The 15,792-nt window shown below is 32.5% G+C and overlaps 1 protein-coding gene across 1 annotated transcript in view; it reads right to left on the bottom strand.

The window, feature by feature from the left end:
- LOC139528366 (uncharacterized) overlaps positions 1–15,792 on the bottom strand; it is a 47,973-nt gene that overhangs the window by 31,513 nt on the left and 668 nt on the right. The window contains exons 2-4 of the mRNA XM_071324316.1: positions 13,816–13,891; positions 2,505–2,813; positions 972–1,032 (exon numbers count right to left, since the gene is read on the bottom strand). Coding sequence (XP_071180417.1) covers positions 972–1,032; positions 2,505–2,813; positions 13,816–13,873 — 428 coding nt within the window. The 5' untranslated portion in view covers positions 13,874–13,891. The remainder of the gene's footprint in view (positions 1–971; positions 1,033–2,504; positions 2,814–13,815; positions 13,892–15,792) is intronic.

Below are 15,792 nucleotides of genomic sequence, written 5' to 3'. Positions count from 1 at the left end.
TTGATTTCGTGGGTACAGTTAAACCACGAAATTAAATGTTCAACGAATGACAAATTTCCTTAAGGCTGGTTTGGAGAATTCAGCAAAACCACGAAATTAAATATCCACGAACATATAAGTTTTCCTTCATCCATGAAAATTGGTTAATCATAAAATATTTCAAAACTTGACAATAAATCTCTTTTTATTTGGCTAAAAATATTTCGATAATGACTTTGAAGAGGGAAACACCTAACTTTGAGGAATCAATGTTTCGAATAAATGCCACTCTGTAATGTGTTCACTTGAATTGGATTTTTACTGAACAATAGTGTAAGCCACTTTATGCAAAGTGTCCTTTTTTATTCTGGTGTCAATTCTTCAATCGAATATAGTAATATATTTTAGGTTAAATGGAAGATGGGCTTATCGAAATAGTATTTGAATCTTCCTATAGCTTTTAAAGTCAGATTAAACATATTATTGCGTTTAACATCTCCTTAAAAAATAGACGGTTTTCTTTTGGTTACAAGTTGGTCATGCTAGAACAGTTGCAAGTTCAAACGTAAGTGTATCCACTCTTAAATGAATATAGATAGCGTTAAACTAATTATTAGTACTAAATAGGTATTAGTTCACATAGCAAATCCTATTGTCAACAACAAGAAGAAAATCGATTAAAAGATAAACAATATAAAAAAAAAACATTGCCTTATCGATCCTTAAATTTCGTTCCTTTTTACCAGTAAAACTCAAAATAAAATTATGTATTGACGGAGAGACGTAGAGAAATACACGCTTTCAATTTGTTTTTGTACATAAAAATGCAAACATTATTGTGTGCACATTTTATTTGACATATAACATTAAGAAGATTAATCAGTATTCATTAGCGAAAAATAAAATATAACTTTTAAACAATATAAAAGACACTAAGCCTATCGGTTAAGAGGAAATCTTGCATATAAACCTAGTAAATTAATCCCACTTACATGTTACCCGCAGACTGGCTACTGCTACCAATGGGTACATTGTATTCTTTATTACTTTTGTCTAAAATGAAATAAGGTTTGACAATTATAGATAACAAAGGTAAAGAGTTAACAAACACTGTGGGAATTAACATCCGAGCTGTTTGACTTGTATATTTTCTTCCGGTAAATTAACAATATTTATCCACTGTGATTCGTTACGATTTCATTCTATTTAAGATAGATGACTCAGCTTTTTAAGTTCCAAAGATATGTAATATGATTAAAATAATTTAAAAAAAAAGGCCTGTTGACAACGACTTTTGACGTAAAAATAGATTAGTAAAAATTTAAATGTTCCTGACAATTCAATTTTGTCCCAATCTACGGCAATTTTACTAGTTATTAAATGTTGAAAGATTTGAAACCCTATGTAATGGTTTTTTGCGTCATTGCTCATATTGCCTAAGCATTCCTTTTCATCTTATGTTTGGTTTTAATGCTTCAACTTCATACTTTTATGTTGTTTTTTTCTTATTTGGTCTATCAACTATTTGTGATTTAAGTGTCATAGGTTTTTCTTGAACTAGAACACACCCGTTAGAAAATAGGTAACAGATGAATATACTATTGGTATCGGTATCGGATTAGACCCGGAACTTGTTAATTATTGGCAATATTAATTATGTGGAAAACCAAAGGGACTGAAGTGGTGTACTTTTTAATCTTCACCAATGTCCTATATTAGCTACATATAAAGTTGAATTCTTTGATTTGTCGTTTTTACCCCGTGACGTCTGACAAATTGGACCTCGTTATTTTAGTATTATAGATACACACGAAATATGTCAGTTATTTATTTTTAACTGCTTATAAAACACATGTAAGACTGGTATCGTTTTGTTGTTAATACTCATTGCATCCAAACGATATTAGAGTACTCGAATACACACCCGACATATTTTTTTGGAAAGACGCCATAAATAGTTTAAGGTGGTACCCAACACCTTAACTAAAATTAATTTGGCTCGTTCAATTTTCATAAAATACTGAAAAAGTATTTACTTTGATCTTTTGACAAAAATATTAAATTTCAAAAAATTTAAACCAACCATATTGTCAGAAAAATTACACTAGTTATATAACAGTTTGCCAAACACTACTTTTTATCATTGATTAGCTAAATATTGCCTTCACAACACAACGTGATTAAATCGTTCAGCTGATTTTACAGAGTTAACTGCCTGTTGTGTTAGGTACCACCTTAATAAAAGCATGACCTTGTTCAGTCATTGAACTGCTCTACATCTTTTAGCAAAATAATCATCTATCTTAGATGAATGTTTTACCAAAATTGAAAATTAAAACAGTGTAACTATAATTTTGTGCGTCCGTTATGATTGGTAAGCATCCTAATGTAGAACTAAACTTCGTAAAATCGCAAAATAAACGAACTCAGAGGAAAATAAAAACGAAAAGTTCCTTATCAAATGACAAAATCAAAAGTTCTTACACAACAATTGACAGATAACACCTGTAAGCTTTAGTACTTACAACTGAAGACATCCTCTTCCTGTAAAAATTTCCTTTCACCTAATGTAACGCCATACAAACAAGAATAAGAAACGTTAAGATCGTCTTTCGTCAAATTCTGTATAATCAAGGTGTATCCATCCCTCATTACCTTTCCATCATATTTTTTTCCTCCTCCTCCTGCTTTGACATCTATAAACAGTGTCTGTTGTACTGGAGTCCATCTATCCCATCCTGCATCATCGGGACAGCAGTGTGAAACATTGCAAAATAATGTTACGTTTTGTCCATAATCTGTAACCTTTCCAACGACTATCCATTCCAAAACACCTAAAATTTGTATGCTATAACCAGTAAAAACTTTTCCTGCTAATTAACTTCGTGCTGTTGTTCTTAATTAAGCCGAATGTGACATTAATAAACAATCTACACAGAATAATTGATCGCTCGGAAAAATTAGATAATATATTCAATAGAGAGATGATGAAATACATTTACGGAAAGTCTCGGTACCGACTGTTGACACCGACTCCTTTATGTAGAATACAGGGGTCGTCTCAAAATGAGAATGAACAAATGATTAGCCTCACAGGGTGAAATTTGCCAATTATTTTCTGTGACTGAAAATAAGTATGTTACCAAACGTTGTATAAACGAAGCTCTTTAACTGTAGAAATTATGATTGTCAACCCTTTCAAATTTTCAAATGGTTACCTCAGCTTTTATATTTCAATTTCTTGTCAAAAACGAATGTTGATTGATGAAGGGATAGATGTTCAACTTAAAATTAATTCAGGAACGGGAATACAATTATAGCTATGTTTATTTGACCTGGCATTGTACAAAAACAACACAATGATTTTTAACAATCCATTTTAAAAAGTAAGTCTCCGAATGAGAATATGTCAAACAACCCTAACCCATTATTCTGACTCAAGACCGACTAAGCTTCATGCTAAGAAGAGATGCAGTAAATATTATTATTGCATAGCAATATAATATTTCCCACAGAAAGTAACCAAAACTTAGCGTGCAATAAATTCTAATATTGCACTAGTGCAATAAATTCTAATATTGCACTAGTGCAATAAATCTTCAAAATTCATGACGTCATCAACGACAAAATCTTAGTTTAAACCAATTTTTACTTTAAAATATTATATTGCTATACAATAAAAGGGTTATTGCATGAATATTGGGGAATATTGTCCCTCGTAGAACATATATTGCACTCGCAAGCTCGTGCAATATAAAATTCTACTCGGGACAATATTCCCCAATATTCATGCAATAACCCTATATTACTGTCTATTTATTTCTTCTTATCCCCTTTATAAATTTTAAAGATTACTCTCGATCCTTGATGTTCCCTAGATTTTCGTATCTGTCAGGATATTTTTATATCAGAAAACAGGATATGGTTATGTACATATGTATATATATATATTAATCATTATATCACTGTGTAAATAATAGATGCCGGAAAAAAATGTTTCAACATTCTAGCTTAATATACATGTGTATGAGTTGAAATTTGCTATTAAACAATCTCTGGATTCAACTTTTGATTCATAGTGTCGGTGGAGCGATAGTATGCTCCGTTTTAGACTCATAATGAATAAAGTGCGATGCTAAATTAAATTTTGAAACGACCCAAGTATTTTTGCTTTCAGAGTTGGAGTCAACAGTCGGAACCGAGACTTTCCCTAAATCTCTATTGATCATTATATGTGCAATGCCTTTCTATCTGTTATTTGATTTTTTTTCAAATTAATTAACACTATCTAACTTTGTATCTGTCTTTTTCTTTCTTCAATTATGACATTACGGGATGAGACTAATAACTGAATTTGTATTTGTCATTAGGTATACGACTTACGACACATGTCAAGCAGGCGTCCCTTAAACTACAGAAGTAAATTATTTCATCCAATTTCCGGGAAGGGTGATTCTCATTCTTAAATAGTGTTTTGTAAATGGTTGTTCGTGTTCTTGTCTTTATTGTTTTTTTTTTTTTGCTATTGGATTGCCGGTATTTTTACTTCTATATTATTCATGTGGTTCATGGATTGAGTGTTGGTCGCTTAACGTCTGATGTCAAATATTGCATAAAAATGAAAATAGAAACAGGAAGTATTTCAAAAGGAAAAAACCTGACCAAGGAGGTTAAATTACTAAAGACTACCAATGGGTCCGGTTCTTCAACACAGCTAGATAATCCCGCACCCGAAGGCGGGATTCAGTTAGTATATCCTGTTCAGGGCGAGGAAAAATTAACAATACGTACAACGAGTTCCTGTAATAGACACTGGCCGGGATGAAGTTCGGGGACGTTTGGATTGTCACTGGTCAATAAGAAGACTTCAACAGGACCAAAATTTTATCTTACAACAGGTAATCTACGGACCCCATAGAAGAGTTGCTGCAAGGGACACAGCATTATCTGAACAAGAGGCATTTGAATTAATGTCCCCATTTTGATCACGTACTTGTAACCTCCACACAGTCAAACGGTCACCCCATTAGTCAAGGGATTTAATGCCTGTCGGAAAAAGACCAACAGTGACCATATTCCGTTCCTCCAGTCACACACAGAATATAAAACCTTTGGTATTGTCTTGTTCTGTTTCGTGCCGAACAAGTCATTGTACAAGTAATCGATTCAGTTGTGTGTTCTGGACCATATACGAATGTCAACCATACGCGTATGGTCTGACGTTATGAGAATTATGCTCGTTTGGTTATTAAATGTCCTTTGCAGAAATATACTTCGCATTCTCCAATTCTAAACGACACAAGTTACAGACTGAATTCCTTTGCCGACTACATATTGTATGAATGATGGTGAATTTTGTTAACTTGCCTTCGCAAGTGTAAAAAGTAAAATCACAAAATTACTGAACTCAGAGGAAAATCAAATCGGAAAATACCTAACCATGGCAAAATCAAATGACAAAACACATAAAAAACGAATGAACAACAACTGTCATATTCCTGACTTGTTACAGGTATTTTCAAACGTAGAAAACGACGAGAAAGGAGTAGGTTCGGTAAGGTCATAAAACGGGCCCCTTTTTTAGCGTAAATTTCAAATTAGGATTCATTGACCAATATCACAATAAATTATAGCTAATAGAGCGACTAGATAGATAATTTTAAATATATAATAATCCATTGTGTTGAAAATTTACGTTCCTGCGTTTTGTTATGACGTCACAAGTTGTATTCTTATTGATTTTCCTCGAAAAAAATCATGGAAAATGGTTGAATTTCCCTAGATTATTGTACAGGAAACATAGAGCGCATACGTCGACAACAAAGATCTTTTTAAATATTTTATTTGTCGACGCCTGCGCTCTGTGTTTCCTGCTGCTAAATTTGGTTGAAATATAGCCGATTTTGTAAAATTACAAAAAATCTATGATCTTGACCTTATTGGGATGTAAAAATCAACGTGTTTGAATTAAACTTTGACAAGAATAGTTCTATTTAAGTTTCCCAAATGTCTCTAATAAAATTGAGAATGGAAATGGGAAATGTGCCAAAGACACAACAACCCGACCATAGAAAAAAACAACAGCAGAAGGTCACCAACAGGTCTTCAATGTAGCGAAAAATTCCCGCACCCGGAGGCGTCCTTCAGCTGGCCCCTAAACAAATATATACTAGTTCAGTGATAATGAACGCCATACTAATTTAAGTCAACTTAAGACGTTTTTTGTCTTGTAACATTGAACTTTATAATCGGGGCCAAATATTTCCCATACCGAACTTACTCCTTTTAGGTAGCAATAAACAGTTAGGGAAAAATATTAAAATTTGCCCTGATAAATTTTACCATCCCCTTTTCATTGCTTTCTTGCAATATCAAGCTTACTGTTTGTGTCATATATGAGCATATGTATGTAATCAGAATCTTCCATAGATTTTATATCCAGTATATAAAATGGTAAAATATCATTTCTTTTGGGTGTATCCATGGCAACAATCTGCATTTATTTGTTATAAAATATTGCAAAAAGGGGGGAAAAGATGTCACATATTTCACCAAAATTTGGCTAAAAGTGGAATTTCAATCGCTTGAAGTAATACCTTTTCTGAAACTGTGTACATATATCATTCAGCAAATCCAATGAAAATCATATGTCTTTCATCTCATTTTTTTGTAAAATTGCGTCAAAAACTTCGTGTAGAAAAAAAGTGTTTGTAAACATTACATTAATTTCTGGACCAATGGCCGGTCTAGCTATGAAAATACGGATTGTCAAACAGAAAACAGCCCATGAAACATATAAAAAATAATCTTGATGCTCTTATAAACCATCTTTGAAGGCTAAATTAGCACTCAGCTGTCTAAAAATGAATTTTATTACACAATAACTTTCTTATTTGAAAAATCCACAGGGGCCAAAATGCGAAACTAAACTCCTAACTGTGTATTGCTACCTTAAGCGTCTTTTTCGTTCGTCTATGAAATGCCGGTTTTTTCAGAAGATCCTTTTCTGTTGTTTTTTTTAGTTGTTTTTTTTAAACGGAAAACCATCATTACAATTACAAAATGTCTTCTACATTCTGGTTATTTTCATTTAATTGATGTGTTCTTGCTGCTATTCACCTGTTTATAAAGTTATTGTTGGATCGTATGAATAGGAACAAGAACTCAATAAATAGCTAAAAGTATTTTAAAACATTGAAAAAATATTTATTTAAATAAAAACATATTTAAACACCCAAATAAATTTAAATAAAGAAAAGAAACAAATTTCAATGACCTAAGTCATTGTGTGTTAAGAATATAACTTACTTCTAAATAAAATTAATTGTATTTAATTAATAAGAAATAACGTTTGCCTATATGAAACGAGATATAGACATTCATTAAAAGAAGGACGAAAGATACCAGAGGTACAGTCAAACTCAAAGATCGAAAATAAACTGACAATTCCCTGGCTAAAAAAGAAAAGACAAACAGACAAATAATAGTACACAAGACACAACATAGAAAACTTAAGACTAAGCAACACGAACCCCACTAAAAACTTAGGATGATCCCAGGTGCTCCGAAAGGGTAAGCAGACCCTGGTCTACATGTGACACCGTCGTGTTGCTCATGTTATTACAAACCCGGTAAATAGTCTAATTCGGAAGGTCGCATTCGTGAAAAGGGAACGGGATTGTAGTTTCAACATAAGGAACATATCCGATAAAAAATAAGAATGGAAATGGGGAATGTGTCATAGAGACAACAACCCAACTAAAGGGTCGCAAACCGCCGAAGGCCACTGATGGTTCTTCAACATAAAAAGAAAATCACTGACCCACAATCAGGCAAACTCTTAAAGGGGCACTAGTTGTCAAATTCCTGTTCACCAATTTGACTCAAATTCTCATATTTTATTTATAACAATGTAAAACATTTTACAAAACTATCCAACGTTTAAAATAAACAATTTACAGGCCATGGTATTTATAAGATTTAGTTTCGTTTCGTGTGAATTTTAGCAATGACGACATCTAATTAAAGGAGTATGTTCAGTAAGACCCCTTTTTGGCCCCAAAATTAAGCAGTTTTGCAAAATTGTGAAAATGTAATCTTTTAGCTATTTTTTCGAAAGTAGAATGCTTCTGCTACATAAATATGTGCTGTTTTTGACAATACAATGCACATATATCGTGAACTAGCATCATAAAGTCATGCTAAATTACTGAAATCTTCACAATTATAGCATTTTAGTTAAATTTTAGACGGTTTCCGTCTTACATGAAAGTGGCCGCATTCGTGTTCATTCATAATACTGAAATGTAAGTTGTATTTGATGATAATACATAACATATATAAAGGTCGAGGATGAACACGGATGCGGCCACTTTCATTTTTGACGAAAACCATCTGAAAAGTGACGTTTTTTGGCATATTTGATAGATTTTTCATATTTAAGCTTCAATCGGAGCGTTTTTAATGACTGAATCAGTTAAAATCTTTAACATAAACTAATCGAATCAATTGAAATAGACACTTAAGTGTTTAAAAAGTGTCCTAAATATCTCGTTAGATTGAACTGAAATTTGGGGCCAAAATCGGCCCTTACCGGACCTACTCCTTTCGAGTTGACCTTCTATGACCATATAAGCGATGTAAACATAAACATAGATATAAATAGATTAAGCAACTCGTGCAGTTGGATTTTTATAGGTCTACTAAATTTTGTATTGTAGATTAAAACGTTATGTTTACCGTCGTTTTTACCTAATTAACAATGATTTTTTTGTGGATCGAACCAGTCAATAAAATTGTCTACCTTTGTTTCACTTTCAATGTTGACATTCCTTTCCTTTAAATAACCGTACACGGACAATGCATGCGTTATCACGGGTAGTCAGATCGTCATATCGAGGGGCGTTTAGTAAAGTGATTGTGTCATAGTTTGGTTAAAATAGACATGGTTGTGTTAAGAGTTTTTATTGACAATCACTGACAAAATATAAACATTCGGATTTTTCGCAAAAGGAACCTCTGAATGTAAATTCAAGCTGGTAAGTATCTTTGTCTATTGCTAATATGTTAGTACATTTAAGTTTTCATCATATAGTTATAAATTGACACAGAATAATGCTTTCGTATGACAAAATTTATAAGTTGTTGTTCGTATCTAATGCATAATGTACGGTTATTTTTTTACTGTCTGTTACATCACATATTTCGTTATGATTTAAATCTGCCGTCAATTTTTCAGAATAAAAACCTACCCTTCTTGATAATTTGATATCTATATCATTAATGGGAAGCTTAATGCAAAAATTTATGATAAAAGAGATAATTTGTCATTTCCGATCGTTAATAATTCATTTTTAGATGGTGACGTTCCCTTGTTACCATCTTATGATGTTTATACATTTATGTACGATTCGCTCGTGTTTGTAACAACGTATTAGATTTTAGCGAGAGAAATTTATGTATTACTGAAAAATTATTACACCAGAGTTTTCAATATCACAAACTAGTCAAAACATTAACTAAATTTTATCATCGGTATAAGGAAATAATTCGTAAATATAACTCAACATGCAGACATCTTATACGGTCAGGTATTTCACATCCAATCTTTTATGGTAATATTCTTTACAAAGCACAAAAATGTTAGTATTTACCTCAAAGCTTACAAAACCTTTAAACAGTCTTATTAAGAAGGGATATAGTTACGATACTGTTGTCAGGTTATTAAAGATTGCATGTTTTGGCTTAATATTGATTCACTTATAGGGTCTTTGCATCGGAACTAAACACATTTATTTAGAAAACAGTTGTTGGCATGACACGGGTTATATTCTTCTCATATATTTTATGATATTATGATACTAAACCCCTAACTGGAGGGAATGTGCCTGACATTCATATGATGAAGACATAATCTTTCAATCAGTTTAATTGAGGTCTGGAGCTGGCATTTCAGTTAACTGCTAGTAGTCTGTTGTTATTTATGTATTATTGTCATTTTATTTATTTTCTTTTGTTTCATTTTCTGACACCGGACTCGGACTACTCTTGAACTGAATTTTAATCTGCCTTTTGTTATGAGTTTACTTTTCTACATTGGCTAGAGGTATAGGGGGAGGGTTGAGATCTCATAAACATGTTTAACCCCGACGCATTTTTGGGCCTGTCCCAAGTCAGGAGCCTCTGGCCTTTGTTAGTCTTGTATGATTGTTAATTTTAGTTTCTTGTGTATAATTCGGAGTTAAGTATGACGTCCATTATCACTGTACTAGTATACATATTTTTTAAGGGGCCAGATGAAGGACGCCTACGGGTATGGGAGTTTCTCGCAACATTGAAGACCCATTGGTGGCCTTCGACTGTTGTCTGCTCTATGGTCGGGTTGTTGTCGCTTTGACACATTCCCCATTTCCTTTCGCAATTTTACTTGCACACAATAAAAGATTACCGACAATTTGGTGTCATGGTTTCGTTCATTAGTGTCATGGTTTAGTTCATGTTCGACATGGTTCAGTCATGTGATTCCTGTCGTTAATTCTGGAAGTGTTACGATCGAAATGATATGACGTGTACAACTATTAAAATACGGTTAAATTATATGTTTACTGATACTTTTATTTCATGTTAAATACATTCTATCCTTATGTTGTTGTTTTGTTCCCAGACGAGTAGATCTGAGTTTTACATATTAACGATGATCTTCTACTCGCAAATAGACACCGCTCGAGAAAATAAGTCGTGTACAGTAAAGCTAAGATATTATCATTATAATTATAATTATCATAGAACAAACACATATAAAGAGATCACTATAGTGATATATTAATGAATTTCAATTATAGCAAATTTCTTCAAAAGTTGGTGTATTCGGAATTCGAATATGACCTAAGAAAGCACATAATGATATACAATTAGTAAATACAGTATGATTTCCAATGGGAAAACTATCCACCCTAGACCAAATGACGTAAATGTTAGGTCATCGTACGCCGTACGCCTTCAACTCATACCTTAAAGTAAGTAATTAAAGGCTTCAATAACAATTAAAGATGAAGCAATTCAAAAACGAAAACTAACAGTCTGACTTATGTTCAAAACAATAAGCAACAAATAAATATGATATACAGGAAAAAACGACAGCCAGTGTATCACAGACTACAGAATATGACGTGGTTATGTTTGCGGGCTCCCAACCAGACCCTTGTCTTAATCTGGGCATACAGGTTACAACACAACAAACTATGAAGAATAGTTGAAAAGGACTAAATCTTGACTGATCAGATCGATACAGAGCATAGTAGTAACAAAAACACCAACGAAAGAACTGATCAGGGAGTCTATTCCAAGCCAATAACAACTAATAAAAAAACATAAATCTAAAACAAAACGTTTATTTTATTTATATAAAAATGGAATACTGCTACTAATAGGCATCTAATTGTCTGTGATTTCTCGCCTTGTCGGGCCAGAAATAAGGCGGTTCACAGTTTAACTGTACTTGTACTAAGCACAGCAGTACGTGTATCATTGCATTTTTCAATTATATTTTTCAATTATGTTTAATAATGTACGTTTTCATACTAAATACTAAAATGACAGAGCTTTTTCTGATATAATAATAACATTAAGCCATACAATATAAATGGCTTAACGAGTTAAGTGGTACTGCATAATAAACTTATACAATATAAATAAAATATAATCATTGTTATTCGTTCGTAAAAATAGACATTATGGACCAAATTTTAATTCGAACTTGTGATCTTTCATACATTTTTATTCCACACAATTAATTGTCATATTAATTTCACTTACAGTGTACTAAATGAATAAGTTTAAACTGCATGTTGTCCAGGTTAACATTTTGTTCCTTGAATGTCTGAAGACTGTATTGTATGGTGTCATCTCGATATCGTTTGTTTAATTTTATAGTTGATTTATTGTATCATGGACGGTATCATTTCTAAGCAGGTGGACTCTAATCAGTCCAAAACATTTCTGATATCAACCTATGATTTAACTTTCATAAAGTTCGGGTATAAATTGTACATATGAGGGCGATTAAAATGCAGTTCTCCATATGATAATATTTTTAAGGGACACAATTCTTTAAAAATTAATTGATCGGCACTATTTTTTGAATTCGTCCAAAACATTGCTAATATAAACCTATGATGTAAGTTTCATAAAATTCTGGCAAGAATTTTAAATTTGAGAGTGCTAACAATGCAATTTTTAATATAACTTATATTTTAAAGGGGCATAACTCTTTTGAAAATAAACGATCGGCACTGATTTTCGAACTAGCCCAAACTACTGCTAAACAACTATGATATAATTGTAAACATGAGACCGTCGGATGACCACACAGATGGACGAACGGAAGACGGAAGCCGGATTTTTCCAATGACCCTGTAATGCGTTACGCGGGGTTCAAACATATATAAATGTACGATTAGCCGTTTACACCCACCAAATTTGGTCAAAAGGCTTTTTTTCCCTCTTTAGTCACTTAGTTAATTGTGTTATTTTAATTTTTTTACAATCGCCTTTAAACATACTATTAATATTAAGGTGTCACAAATATGTATTAATTTGGATCTAAACCATGAATGTAACAAAACCCATAACACATTTCTAGACTCTTAACTGAACCATGTCAATCGCTTAACCAAGTCATACCAATTTGATTTTTGTGGTTATCCTGCGTTATTTTCTTAAAAACAACAATTTTAATTTAGATAGTTTGACAGACAATATAGATTCAAACATTTAATTTGCATTTTACTTGCTCATTTGAAAAGAATTGAGGCAATCTTTTTGGTAAGTAACATAACTTATACATGACCAACTTAACCAAACTATGACAAAACCACTGTATTAAACGCTCCTCGATATGACGATCTTATTACCCGTGGTTATTCTATCTCTTTCTATGGAGTAAAATTGAGGTTCACATGAATACAGGTTTAATGCGGTCGAATTATTCACTTGCAAGTGAATAATTCTTTATCAATTTTTTATTAGCTTAATTTGACAACCATTTTAGCTGCTAAAAGTGAATAATTATTTCACTATTTCACTTTCATTAATGATTGAACAAAAAAAATCATACTTTAGATTTTTTATGTTTATCGTAGCTGGTGCTCCTTTAATAGGAACACAGAACAGAATTAGAAATTATAAATAAAGAAATAGATCTATGCATATACACATATACACATCAAAATGTGTCAGTTTAAAAGGTTTAACGTATCAGGAAGACGTATCTTTCGACAACACAAAACTCGTATTTACTGAAAGCTAGTTCAAAGCTAACAACAACTAGTAACACATCCTTCATCGAAGACTAAAATACCTATAAGTGTACATTTATCACTTTTAAGTGTAAAAAATTCTTTGTGCAATGCTAAATATAGGTATCGACATAGTGTAGGACTATGAATGATGAATGTACATATTTTATAATAACAGTGTGGATCTGAGAACTTTTAAAAATATTTGTTTTAAATATTGATACGTTTACCCGGATCGCATTTACATTAATAGTGCTGTGTTTTTCAGTCAATCTATTTTCATACTGGCGTATTTTTAATTGTGGAAAAGCGTGTCTGGTGTACTAAATTTTAAACTTGATATATTTGATAACGTTTTGTTTTTGTCGTGAGAAAACCACTGAACTCCATGTAATGTGAACACACAAACTTAATAACCTCATCCAAACATATCCAACGTAGCACAGATAAAAGTGTTACATTCATGATTGCAATAAAAAGTAATGTGTTATACATTTAAATATTTACATTATAACATAGTATCTACTTATATCATAATTACCTTGAGTTATTTTACAGTATATTACAACCAATAATATCATCAAATACATCATATCCATCTAAAGTCCAACAATTGTCTAAAATATAATTAGCTGTATTTAATGAATGAACAGATCTCAATTGCTGTTGGACAAGATGAAAAGAATATTGAATTCTACTTTTATTTGTTGGTTATGATTCAGAATGCTGTTGCTTACTTATTATGCTAAAAAACAAAACATATCTTATTGAGAGCCTATGATATTAAATATCAATAAATTAATAAAAATTCAAATACCATTCAAGTGTATGAGTTTAACTGTCTTGAATTTAACATTCCTCCAAACAGAGGTTGAATATATAAACAAGAGCACTTTTCCAAGGCATACACTTTTAGCTAATATAAACCATTCGTCAGCCTCTGTACAGTCAGAGCATATATTTTCATCAGCATGACTGTTAGTTACCAAACAACATTGAGACATCGTCTCGTCCTAAACAATTTCACAAGATAATATTTAAGAATAAAAACAAATTCGTTACATCCTGGGTATACCCTCAGAAAACTATTAAAGTCATCAGTAAGTTCTACTCATCACCTTTTGTGTATAAATAAATAGTTTTTTTTTATGGTTTTCCATAAAAGAGGGACGAAAGATACCAAAGGGACAGTCAAACTCATAAATCTAAAACAAACTGACAACGCCATGGCTACAAATGAAAAAGACAAACAGAAAAACAATAGTACACATGACACAACATAGAAAACTAAAGAATAAACAACACGAACCCCACCAAAAACTAGGGGTGATCTCAGGTGCTCCGGAAGGGTAAGCAGATCCTGCTCCCCATGTGGCACCCGTCGTGTTGCTTATGTGATTACAAATCCGGTAAATAGTCTAATTCGGTAGGTCACATTCATGAAAGGGCAGGGGATTGTAGTTACGACGTAAGGAACATATCCGATATCATTTGTGAAACGGTTATTCCATAACGGTCAACTAACTCGTGATGGCGTCCGTAAAATTTACGAAGGGATGATTTCAACTTCACCATTTGGAACTCTTGGTTTAATAGCTTCCTTGTGAGCAGTAACCCTCTATCAAGAAAATCATGATAGGAATTGCAAGCACGGGAATATTGTATCAATTGGGAGATATATAACCCGTATGCAGGTGCTGCTGGAATGTTGCTACTTAGAAATGGAAAGTTCACAATTGGAAAGCTGAAATCATCTCTTTTGTCGTAAAGTTTTGTTTTCAACCGACCCTCATTGTCAATTTCTAGATGTAAGTCAAGATATGAAGCCGACTTAACTGTATCTGTAGTATCCTTTATCTCCAATTCGATGGGATAGATGCGTTCCACATAGTCACCAAAATTTGAATTGTTTAGTGAAAGAACGTCATCTATATAGCGGAAAGTAGAGTTAAAGGATATTGCTAACTTCTTATCTTTCTTCCTAAGAAGTTCCTGCATGAAGTCAGCCTCATAATAATAAAGAAACAAGTCGGCAAGTAGAGGGGCACAATTTGTTCCCATTGGGATGCCGACAGTCTGTTGAAAAACACGTCCTCCGAACGTTACAAATATGTTGTCAATCAAGAAATCAAGCATCTTGATAATATCGGTTTCAGAGAATTTTTTGTTTGAATCAGAGTGATTCTTTACAAAGTATGATTTATCCCCCCCTTAGACAAGATACTTGTATCTACGTTGGCCATTCTTTTTTATGAAGCCAATTTATACCAACTCTTTCAATTTGTCTTTTAGTTTGGAATGTGGAATACTTGTGTAAAGAGTAGAAAAGTCAAATGTTTTAATACTGTTACAAGATGAAAGAGAGTTAGATTGTATGTACTCTAAAAGATCTTTGGAATTTTTAAGTATCCACATCTGATTCACGCCACCTCTAGAATAGGCAGTTTCACAATAACTTTGAAGCCCGTCTATGATTGCTGATAAAAATAGATGTTAATAATTTAGAAAGAGGTTTCGT

This window comes from Mytilus edulis, chromosome 6 (genome assembly GCF_963676685.1).
Source record: "Mytilus edulis chromosome 6, xbMytEdul2.2, whole genome shotgun sequence".
NCBI lineage: Eukaryota > Metazoa > Mollusca > Bivalvia > Mytilida > Mytilidae > Mytilus > Mytilus edulis.
The sequence above is the reverse complement of the archived record's forward strand: the minus strand, read 5'-3'. Positions and strand labels throughout refer to the sequence as shown.